General features: G+C 41.5%; 1 protein-coding gene across 6 annotated transcripts in view; it reads right to left on the reverse strand.

Annotated features, from left to right (window-relative positions):
* Positions 1-12,655, reverse strand: part of DDR2 (discoidin domain receptor tyrosine kinase 2) — a 154,590-nt gene that overhangs the window by 55,727 nt on the left and 86,208 nt on the right. For 5 of the 6 annotated variants that reach the window (XM_078440903.2, XM_078440902.2, XM_060644444.3 and 2 more), the window contains one exon: positions 6,514-6,622. The exons of the other annotated variant lie outside the window; for it this stretch is intronic. In XM_078440903.2, coding sequence (XP_078297029.1) covers positions 6,514-6,622 — 109 coding nt within the window. Of the gene's footprint in view, positions 1-6,513; positions 6,623-12,655 lie in introns of those variants that run through there. 6 annotated transcript variants of the gene reach the window in all.

Consider the following 12,655-nt stretch of genomic DNA (forward strand, 5'->3'; position numbering starts at 1 on the left):
GAAACCAGTGCCACATTCTCATTAGATGAAGCCCCACAAACCTTCTCACACATCTCTGGGGACATGAAGGATGAGAGCCCAGGATTTTCCAATTTGGAAATGTGTGTGAGTAAAGTTACATGTATCAGCTTTGGCGGTAGACAAGGGGGTGAGGAGAAGAGGAGAACGCTGTGCAGAAGGGAACCAGGGTATCTCTGGAGCTTTGGTATCTTTGCGAGGCTGAGTCAGTACCAAAGGGCTTCTAGACCCTTGCTTACTGGGCATGCTAATGAGACCAAGTTTCCCAGAGCGAGCTCTGCATGATCCTCTGAGTCTTTTCTATTCCTTCGCCTCAGGCCATCCCTCAAACCCCAATTACCTGTCACCCCCTTAAATGCACACTGATGGTCACAGAAAAGTAGCCATCAGGCTGCCCAGCTATTACATGATTATTGGAGAAAGGTCATTTCCTCACTGGCTCCCTGAGGGGCTGAGTGGTTTTGGTGGAATGACCTTGGAGCTGGGAGACGGGAGTCGTGGGCTCCTGTTTTACCATTCGCTAGATGTGTGCTCGTGGACAAACCTCTCACTCCCTTTGACATCACTTCCTTTACCTGTAAAATGGGGAAGAGGGACTTGGATATCGTTAAGGTTCATTGCAACTCAAATAGCCCAGGACGCTAGTTGCCTAGGTCCAAAGAACTCACTGGGGTGTAGGATTGATGCTGGAAACAACAAAACCACAGTGATGAACCTAAAACTACAGGAGTCTATAGGAGAAGAAATTCCTCCTCTCAGAATCCCAACCCTTTAATGTCTTTGTCCCTCCCCCGAAAGTAGGAACATTCTAGACACCAAAGGAGGACTCCCCCACCCCAGGGTTCTGAATTGCTAGTAAGCTTCCTGCCTCCTATGAAGGGAAAATGCGGAACGGAAACAGGAAGCCCCAACACTGCCCTGCCCTGGCTCTGTCCTGTGCATCCTGAATGCCTGGGTTGCCTGTTAGGGAAAAGAGCTGTTTCTCCCTCTTCCAAGTAAAAGCACTTCTCACAGGCCAAGTCAGAGGGTGGGGCCAACTGCCTTTGTGCTCCTCACAGACAGCAACTGTCTGGTTGGTTGGCTGAGTCTTCAGGACCTCAGACCCCTGGGCTTGGTGTCCAGGATAATCAGGTCACTTCTACTCGTCCTCCTCCCTCGAAATCCCTAAGATTCTGGGCCCTGACTGACCACTGAAGGAGAAGCCTGGAGGCGTCTAACCTGGCCAGGTGATCAAACCGCTATTATAACCCAGACTATTCTTATACTTCATTGTGGCGTCTAGAGATGTCCCTTTGTCCTGGAGGTACTCTCAGGCTCTCCTGTTAAGTCCAGTCGCCCCACCCAAGGATCTACAAGAGGATGAAAAGGCTGCCCCTTTGGGTCTCTCACTCAGCACCCTCCACCAGGCAGCCCCCCATGTTCCTCCCCGTCCCTTCTGGCCATTGCATACATGCTATTTCTTCTTCCTGAAAGGCTTCTTCTTAGACCCACCTCCAGAGGAAAAAAATTGCCCAACAAAAAGCTTCTTGTACTATGAAACTCCTACAGATTAGGCTGGGGCAGGCTTTGTGTACCCAACCTGTCACTAGGGGGCATTTTAGGGTACGTGTGTGTGTGTGCATGTGTGTGTGTGTATACACACTGATATATCAGCTATCTTCTTTGTGCTTAACCTCAAAGGCGAAGTTCTTCCAAAGTTCAGATTTTAGAACCCCAAGCCTGAGAAGTGCCAGGGACCTGGGGACAAGTGGATTTTCTTACAAAGAACAGCCATGCAAGATCAGAGACCCTGCTTCCAAGTCCAAAGCCCATCCATATCTTCCAGTATAGGTGGTAAAGCTCCCACACCATAAAATCACAGTAAGTTTGTGACAGAAAGGCTCTCACAGATCACCTAATCCAACATCACCTTACTACAGGTGAAAGGATTAAGGAAATACGAAGAGAAATACAATGGCAGGTGTAATGTCACATAACTAATTAAAGACCAAGCCAGGATCATAACCAGGTTTTTCCTCAGAATCACTTTCTAAGTGAGTTAAATACTATTTTCTTGTCTTTCTTTTTTCTTTTATTTGAGAGAGAGCATGAGCAGGGGAGGGGCAGAGGGAAAGGGAGAGAGAGAATGTTAAGCAGGCTCCACACCCAGCATGGAGCCCAATGCAGGCTCGATCCCACGACCCTGGGCTCATGACCTGAGCCAAAATCAAGCGTCAGATATTCAACCGATTAAGCCACCTGGGCAGCCCAATGAGTTAAATACTATTTTCTAAGTAAACTGCAAATCATTCGGCAGAATATTCTAACAATGTCCACATCATTTGTTGATTTGTAGAAATGTTTTTCACAAATTGTTGGTATGATTGTTTGATGGAGACTAGCTAACTGATCTCCTGAGCCATGATTGTGACAGAGGAAACTGCCTCAACCTCTTCCAATGACCTTCCATTGAATCGACAGTCATCCGGTCCCTGTCCCTGGTGCATGGTTACAATGGGAAGCTGGCGAGGCATGCTGTCCACACTTCAGAACTGTGTACATACTCCTGCGTGTCAGTATTTCCTGGGTGGACCCGTAGAGCCTACACTGCAGCCCCCAGTGACAACGCCACCTTGAAGCCTGCCATTACTGGAAATGCCACTATTACTACCTTTCTCCCTACCTGCTTGGCTGCCACTGTCAAAGCTCTGGTGCTTTAGGGCAGTGGGCCAACGGCCTCCCTGCCATCATGTCATGACCTACTACCTATAGCTCTTACGTAAAGTACTACCCGGGAGCCTCCATGGCGTGACACCAGCAGCCATGATGAAATCTCCACAACGGGCTTAAACTAATGAGCTGGTTGTAGACTTTATATTAATTAAATTTAATGTTTAGCCCAGTTGCTATTTGCCAGCCAACATTTTATATCAAATACTCTATTAAAATATGTGTCGATATTTTAAGATCTGTTTACAACCCAGTTCTCCCGACTTACATCCAAGATGGCATCTATTTATACCATGGGACCAACCTGTGGGGAAAACCTACCTGGCCAAGAATTTTCGTCTTTCAGTAGAAACCAATAAGGACTTCTGAAAAGTCATCCATAAATCAACATGCGTTTATTATGTATCTACTCTACATTCATCAGTGTGCAGGCCCTAGGACTCCACAGACCCCAAGATTTGTGCCTCGATCCTTTAACACTGATTACCGTTTCTCGTTGCTGGTCTCTAGCTTAACTTGGTAAAACAGAAGAAATGGTAGAGAAAAGGATTAGTTCTTCAACATACCTCAAATATTCTATGTTCTATAAAGATCTTTGCAAGTCAAGACATTTCTTCCTTTCTCCCTGGGAGAAAGAGGCAACAGAAGGGTCACTTGGGTGGCTCAGTTGGTTAAGTCTCTGACTTTTGATTTCGGCTTAGGTCATGATCTCACAGTTCACGAGTCCAAACCCTGCGTAGGGCTCTGCGCTGATGGTGTGGAGCATGCTTGGGATTCTCTCTCTCTCTCTCTCTCTCTCTCTCTCTCTCTCTCTCTCTCTCTCTCCCTTTCTCTCTGGTTCTCTCTCTCTCTCCCAAAATAAATAAAAAAACTTAAAAAAAAAAGAGCCAATAGAAATGGTTGGCACCAGGAATATGGGGAAAATGTTTTAATGATAACTGCTTTCTGTCTTCACACAGCTCATTCCCTGCCACAGGGCTATAACAATGCTCTCGAACACAGAACACTAGCTCTTTTGGTTCATTCATCAAAATGTCCTCACATCATCCTAGTCTCTGTGAATGTGCCTGGAACGAAAACACGCTACCATTCTGTGCACACATAGTGACCCTTCCTTGGAGACCAAATCAGGGAGATGACCATTTGCTTGTTCAATGTAGCAGGAAGCAACCACACTTCAACGGGGTGGGAGGAATACAGAGGAGAGAAATGAAGGAACAGTGTTCAAGTTCAGATCTGAGGTGAACCAACTAAGCTTATTACAAGAAAGTAATAAGGCGCTGGGTTTATTAAAACAAGAAATCCTTGATTTTAAGGTGTTTTGATTATATTTCCTTTTCAGGTATAAAGAATATCCCACAGAGACAGAATTCTAGTTAGGAGAAGAGGGTGAGGATTTTCACAATGTACCCTCATGCTATATGAAGAGGACAAAAGAAAAATGTCCTCAAAAATCCATATACAACACGGAGCAGCAGAACTTTCATACATTACCGTGGGATGGGCAAATTGGTAAAATCTCTTTGGAAAACTCTGGTAATGTGTAGAAAAACATACTGTATGTAACATATAACTCAGTAACTCCACTTCCAGGTATATGCCCCCAAAAAGCTGAATACACACTTCTACCAAAAGACCTTTACAAGAATGATTATAGCAGATTTATTCGTGATGGGCCCAAACTGGAAACAATCCAAATTCCCATCCACAGTAGACTGGATAAATAAAATATTCAAACGAAGTAATATCACACAACAATGAAAACAAACAGTTGCCAACTGCATGCAGAAGGGTGGATGAGTATCATGAACAAAATATTGAATGAAAGAAGCCAGATACGAAATAGTATTTATGCATCATCTGCTTCCATTTATATAAAGTATAAAAACAGGCAAAATTAATCTATATTGTTATAAAGCAGGATAATGATTACCCTTGGAGTGAGGGTGAGAAGAAGTGACTGAAAAGGAGCATGAGGAGAGCTACTGAAATCTGCTAAACCTCTGTTTTTTAATCTGGATGCTGCTTAGATGGATGTATTCAGTTTGTAAAATTCATCACATTGAGCACTTATACTAAGTATAAGGATATATGTATACTTTCCTATATTTATATTTATGCCAACATGGAAAAAAAAAATGACTCCAATCCTTTACCCTTCCCTGTATTCAGGCCATCCCCATGTGATTTTTTTATGCCATCCCACTCTGACTCAGGGCTTGGCCATGTGACTTGCTTTGGCCAATAAGATCTCAGCGAATGTGACTAAAGCATTGGCTTGGAAAATGCTGCACATTTCTGCTTCTGCTCTTGCTCCTGTGCAATTTCCATTAAAACATATCCATGCTAGTCTGCTAGAGGAGAGAACAGCCAAGTTGCCCAGTCGTCAGAGCCAAGGCCATCCTAGATGAACCAATAACCAGCTGACTCCCAGATAGGTGCATGAAACCAGAGATCAGAAGAATACTCCAACCAAGCCCAGACTGGATCACCAACTTTACGTAAGTTGTTAAGAGGCATTACTCTGGTAATAGACAAGTGATAAAATTGTGTACTTCAATTTAAAGTTAAAATATACATGCAATTTTCCCCAATGTTTATAGCAGCGCTATCAACAATAGCCAAAGTATGGAAACATCCCAAACATCCATTGATGGATGAATGGATAAAGAAGGTGTGGCTTATAGATACAATGGAGTATTACTCGGCAATCAAAAAGAATGAAATCTTGCCATTTGCAACCACATGGATGGAACCGGAGGGCATTATGCTAAGTGAATTAGTCAGAGAAAGACAAATATCATATGACTTCACTCATATGATGGAATTTAAGATACACTCATATGGAGGAATTTAAGATACAAAACAGATGAACAGAAGGGAAGGGAAGCAAAGATAATATAAAAACAGGGAGGGGGACAAAACATAAGAGACTCTTAAATATGGAGAATAAACAGAGGGTTGCTGGAGGGGGTGTGGGAGGGGGGATGGGCTAAATGGGTAAGGGGCATTAAGGAATCTACTCCTGAAATCACTGTTGTACTATGTGCTAACTAACTTGGATGTAAATTTAAAAATTAAGTAATTAATTAATTTAAAAAATAAAAATAAAATAAAATATATATAGAGAGAGACACACATACAATTGTTTTAAAAAGTTGGGGAGAACTAAAAGATTTCTCTGGACACATCTATATTTGAGTATGGCCACACCTGATAGGAAAGAAAGACTGCCTGAGATCCCATAAGACCAGGGTCCCAGAAGCACAACATGACATCCAAGTAAAACATAGGCCTAAACCAGCCAAAAATAACTGGAAACCCAACCTGTGGAAGTTCTCCAAGTCATCTAAAAATTCTTTCCTGTTTCCAAGAAGATGCAGAAGTAAACAAATGCTTCTTCCACCTCCCATTTTTTAAAATTCCCATTTACTCCACTCTAGTTTATATCAAGAGCCCTTTCACAACAGCCAAGATGTTATATAGACAGAGGATATTAGTTTCTGTTTCTGCTTTAGACAAGTTTCATCATGAAAGGGAAGGAAGGAAGGAAGGAAGGAAGGAAGGAAGGAAGGAAGGAAGGGAGGAAGGAAGGAAGGAAGGAAGGGAGGAAGGAAGGAAGGAAGGAAGAAAGGAGGGGAGGGAGGGAGGGAGGAAGGAAGGAAGGAATAAGGGGAAAAGATGACCCTTTGGATACCCTTGGCAGGGCCTTTGCCAAGATGAACATTGATGGACTTGAGTGTTCGGCTGGTCTTCTAGCATGTGGCTGAGCAATGGCCGTGTTACCTGGATTAACCTGAGCTTTTGCAGAACTCAAGATGGACAGCAGCAGGAGTAGCATCAAGGGTATTCTGGGAATCGAAGTCATCTCAGAAGATGGTGTCGGAACTGGAGCCTGCAGCCCACCAAAATGCAAGCAAACGAGAAAGAGAAGGAGAGGAGAGGAGTGAGACAGATACTATCAAAATGAATGGATACAATTTGTACTATTATGTTTGGGTTCTTACAGCCTTTATTTCTATATTTAGGACTTCAAGTCACAGACTTGGAGAGTCTTGTGGGACATTCAATAATCACATAATGTAAGAATTTCCAAACTCAGATCATGAAATTACAATTACCAAAACTATAGGCAAGTAACAAAGTTTTACTAAGATTAATACTTACCCACATTGTGAACGGTGATAACCTAAAACTTACATTTATGAAGTCCTCACAATTTTGATATTGATTCCAATATTAAACCAAGAAAAAAAATATATATATATGGGGAATATTTACAGATACCTACATATATACAGGTTAGTATACACACATGCATCTCTTTGCTGTATCAGCTGAGAGGGCCTAAAAGCCAGACACCACAATAGCAACAAGTATGCCTAGTGCCCAGATCTTGGTTTTTAATACCATTCTCCAATAAAAGGAGTCAGAGTTCCTTGGAGAAGTGGCTGATCCCAGGTCTGGGGCAGGATATATACAATATGAGCCTGGAGAATCTTTTAGTGGCAGAAATCAAGAAAGTATACATCCCCCCCAAGTGATGGGGATATATCAACAGGACACAGGAACCAACTGAAAGAGTTCTCAGTGGTCAAAGCTGGAAGAATTTGAGCAACAGAATAAATAAAGTAATATTGGACTACAACCCAAGGAATAAAATAAATATCTACAAGTCCATGTTGATATAAATAAATGACTGAATAAGCAAAAGGGGGAGAACAGAAAATCTTCCCATTCAAAAGAATTCTAAATAATTTATGTAGATACTCTGCTTTTAAGGGGGTGGCACATAGTCCCTCCCCTTAGGGTGAACTGCACACAGTGACCTTCTCCCAAATAGTCCAGTATGGAAATGGAGGAAGTAGTTTTTCAGTAGAGGAACTTGACAAATGCTACCTCAAGCCAGGTGACGGACATTAACATCACCTTTGATAAGTCATACTGTTAATATATACCCTGGATATGATATGATGAGAATGGCACAGGATAGCCTCTGTGGTCTTCCTCCTAAAAACTCATTACCTCAGACTAATCATGAGAAAAACATCAGTTCAGTCCCATTTTAGGGACATTCTACAAAATTCCTATTGAATAATCCTCTAAGCTATCAAGATCACAAAAGACAAGAAAGTCTAAGAAACTGTCACAGCTAAGGGAGCCTAAGGAGGCACGACAACTAACTGTAAAGTGGCATCCTGGATGATGATCCTGGAATAGATAAAGGACATAGGGGAAAACTGAGGAAATCTGAATGAAGGATAGACTTTAGTTCATTATAATGTATCAACATTGGTTCATTAACTATGACAAAGCTACTGTACTAATGTAGGATGTTAATAATAGGGGAAACTGGGTATTGGGTAAATAGGAATTCTATGTACTATCTTTGCATTGACTCTGCAAGTATGAACTTGTTCTAGAATAAAAATTGTACTAAAAAGGTTCTGCCAGGTAACACTAATCATCAACCAAACCAACAATGGACCCATTGTTATAAATAATATGCAATACATAATTACAAAGGAAGACAAAATCCCATTAAGCTGGGGTGATTACAGAAGGCTTCATGGAGAAATCTGACCTGATCAGGCTCTTGAATGATGAGTAGGATTTTAATGGGCTATAATGGGAATGGAGTAAATAAAGGGGGAACATAGCCAAGACACCTGTTGAGGAAGCAGAAACTTTCTATGATGTCTTCTAGGTGATAGAACTCTCACCTGCCCTCCTCAATAAACAAGTAGGAAAAGAAAGGAAGGAAGGAAGGAAGGAAGGAAGGAAGGAAGGAAGGAAGGAAGGGAGAGAGAGAGAGAAAGAAAGAAAGAAAGAAAGAAAGAAAGAAAGAAAGAAAAAGAAAGAAAGAAAGAAAGAAAGAAAGGAAGGAAGGAAGGAAGGAAGGAAGGAAGAAAGAAAGAAAGAGGGAAGGAAAGGCAGATATTCAAATGCTTAAAGAGTTGAAGAGGATGAAGCCAAAACGAATCAAGGACAAAAGACTAAAGTGGCCTTCTGGTGGGGGTCAGGGGTGGGTGATCCACAGACCACAAAATGGTGATAAGCGTGGTTTCATGGAATTGATTTGGATGGGGTAAAATATGTGTCTCAGTGTGCGTAGTCACTGCCAGCAGCAGAAACACTGTGTTTTCATAAAGGAGTCCCCAAACTAATATGCCCAGAGAAAGGAAGACATGGGCAGATCTTGGAGACTTGGTCATAGCTATAATCTAGCACTAGCCATGACCATGGTCCAGGATGTCCTTCCACAAAGACCCAAGCTTCTTGTGCACAACCACTCAGCCTTGTCAGCACTGCCTTGACTAACCACTCTCTCCTTTGGTAGAAGAGTCCCACAATTCTCTCTTGGGGCACCTTTCTCATGAGTTGTTGGCCATAACCTCTCCCCTCTATAACCTTCCCCAGCAGTTCCCTCTACAAGGAATGTCTTATACCTCATTCCCTTAACCAAAACACACGCTGATTTTGCCTCTATTAGATCCTCCATGGCATAGTTATAAAAAAAATCCATTTAGTCATCACCTTCAAAATGGCTCATTCTTGTATCTTCAAAAGAGTACTTTCCATTTTGTATAAAGCATGCACTCAAAAATGGTTTTCAACTGAGCTACACAGCACTTACTAGACACTCAAAACTATCTGACTGACTTTCCTTTTGGAAACTGTTACTTGAGGGTTTCAGGCTGTGAATCTCCAGAACAAGTGATTATTTCTACTTTGCTGGCTTCAAATTAGGGTGTCAGCAGCTAACGAACACAGAAGAACCATTAACAAACTCAGAGGTATGGTAACTACAGTGTGTATATCTAACGTGGGCCAAAGACGCTCTCATGTAATATTCACAGTAACCCAATGAGGTTGTTTTTCATCAACAAGGTAACTGAGCAGGAAGAGAGTAAAACTGATCTGATTACACAGTTGACAGGTGCTCACGTGAACCCAGAGTTTGTATCACTCCAACATCCACATGGGTTTTGTTGTTACTGTTTGTTTTGTCTTTGTTTGTCATTATACTGCACTCCCCTTTGATCTGGCCTCGCCTACAAGACCCAAGCTATTCTCCTGCTTCTGCCTCATGGCCTCTGCCGGGATACTTCAGGCTCTCTTTGTCCAGATCAACCCTCTGTTCAACGGTCACTTCCTCTGTGGAAACCTCTCTGGCCCTCTTCCTTGTTACATGCTCTGAAAGCTTTTCATTATTTGTCTACATAGAAGTGATCCCAGTTTCTGATCATATATTCATTGCTGTAGGGTCTTCCCCATCCCCTCCATAAACTCGATGTTTATTTTACTCGCCATTGCGTTCTGCACACCCACCAGAGTGCTGGGTAAATATTTGCAGAGGGAACTAATGATTGCCTTGAGCCATATATTCAGTGATTACATCTGGCCACACTCAATTCCACACCCTAAATGGAAGTGTACCCAAGGCTTATTATAAGCCTAAATCACCCTATTCTGCACCTTTGAATGAGTTTCTCCGAGGGTTCCAGATTTAAGCAATGTGACATGTGAACAGAACCCACAAACATACAGAGAAGAACTTCAAGGAGGTAGAAAGGCCCTTTCCTATCCATTTCTTTGGTTGATAGTACAAATTCCCCTGACAATTTATTCAATCTTTGAAAATAAAGCTCAAAATGCAAATATCCCTGGCCAAGCAGTATTCTTTCATTCGTTTTTCTCAGTAACTATTCTCTATGTGTCTCCTAGGTGCTGTTCCACGTGCTGTAAAAGGCAGCTTGGAGCTGTCATCATGGAGCTTGTAATGCACAAGCACACAAGTAAATAAATAAGAAATCCAAAGAGATGTATGTGTCATGAAGAAAATAAAATGGGGTGATGCGACAGAGAGTGAATGCGGGCTATTTCAGGCAAGGTGGTCAGGAAAGGCCTCTCTGAGTATGGGATTGGCACAGAAACATATAAGGAGAACAATGAAGAGAAGAGGCAACCCGGAAAAGACTCATATGAATGGGAACTTACTATTTTATAAAAGGGGCACTTGAAATCAGTGAAACAGGGGTGCCTGGGTGGCTCAGTCAGTTAAGTGTCCAACTTTGACTCAGGTCATGAACCCACAGTCTATGAGTTCGAGTGCTGTGTCCAGCTCTATGCCAACAGCTCAGAGCCTGGAGCCTGCTTCAGATTCTGTGTCTCCCTCTCTCTCTGCCCCTTCCCTGCTCATGCTCTGTCTCTCTCTGTCTCTCAAAAATAAATGTTAAAAAAAAATTTTTTTTAATAAAATAAAATCAGTGAAACAGTTCATTTGTTTTCAAAAACAAATAAAAGTATATCCACAGCCTACACATGAAAAAAGAGAATTCCCAAAATGCAAAAAGAGAACTATCAAAGTATTTCAAGAAAATATAAGGGCATTTGCTAGGAGCTAAAGGTAAGGAAGGACTGCACAAGTGAGATGTAGAAAACAAAATCCAAAAATGATAAAATTTTCCATCAAAATTTTAAATGTCTTTGAGACCAAAAGCATCAACAGATAAACAATAGGCTAAGATAAATTTTGGAGTTTTATAACAATATAGTTTCTGGTATAAATATAGATCTATAGATCATTTTTTGAAAACCACTATAAAAGTGGGCCAAGCAGGGCCACCTAGGTGGCTCAGTCAGTTAAGCATCAGACTTCGGCTCAGGTCATGATCTCCCAGTTGGTGAGTTTGAACCCCACATCGGGCTTGCTACTATGAACACAGAGTCCGCTTCTGATCCTCTGTCCCTCTCGCTCTCTGCTCCACCCACCGCAGAAGTCAATAAACATTAAAAAATAAATAAAATAAAAAATTGTTCTAAAAAATGCATATGCCTTATGACCCTTATATTTCCCTTATTATTAGTTACCTTAGAGAAAGACCTAGGTATCTGCCTAACGAGGTACGCACAAAGAAGTGCTTTGCAATATTTCCTCAAATTTTATTTTATTGGGGTAAGAACACTTCACAAAAGATCTACTCTCTTAACAAATTTTTAAGTATTCAATACATTATTGTTGACTGTGGGTACAATGTTGGGCATCGAATTTCTAGAACTTATTCATCTTGCTCAACCTTAACTTTATTTCCCCCTCCCCTCATCCCCTGGCAACCACCATTGCACTCTTTCATTAGATAAATGTGACTATTTTAGGTACCTAATATAGTGGAATTAGGCAGTATTTGTCCTTCTGTGACTGGTTTATTTCGCTTAACATAATGTCCTCAAGGTTCCTCGATGCTGACTATTACAGAATGTCCTTCTTTTCAAAGGATGAATAATATTCCACTGTGTACATATACCACATTTTTCTATTCATTCACATATATATGGATAGATATCTAGATTGTTTCCACATCTAGTGCTGCAATGAACATGGGAGAGCTAATTCCTCTTCAAGACCCTGATTTCAATTCTTTGGAGAAAATACCTAGAAGTGGATTATATGGTAGTCCTATTTTTAATTTTTTACTGAACCCCCATGCTATTTTCCATAGAGGTTGTGGCTAACTTATCTTCGAGAAGGATGCCAAGAATACACAGAGGGGAAAGGATAGTCTCTTCAACAAATGGCATTGGGAAAACCGGACACCCATATGTCAAAGAATGGAATTGGACCATTATCTTACACCACACACAAAGATCAACTCAAAATGGATTAAAGACTTGAATGTAAGACCTGAAACTTTAAGACTCCTCGAAGAAAACATACAGGAAAAGCTTCAGGACATTGGTCTTGGCAATGATTTCACAGATATGACAAATGCACAGGGAACAACAACAGAAACAAACAAGCAGGATTACACCAAACTAAAAAGCTTCTGCACGGTAAAGGAAGCCATCAACAGAGTGAAAAGGCAGCCTATACAATGGGAGAAAATATTTGTCAGCCATACATCTGATAAAGGATTCACATTCAAAA

The sequence above is a fragment of the Panthera onca genome, chromosome F1 (assembly GCF_046562875.1).
Source record: "Panthera onca isolate mPanOnc1 chromosome F1, mPanOnc1 haplotype 2, whole genome shotgun sequence".
Lineage (NCBI taxonomy): Eukaryota > Metazoa > Chordata > Mammalia > Carnivora > Felidae > Panthera > Panthera onca.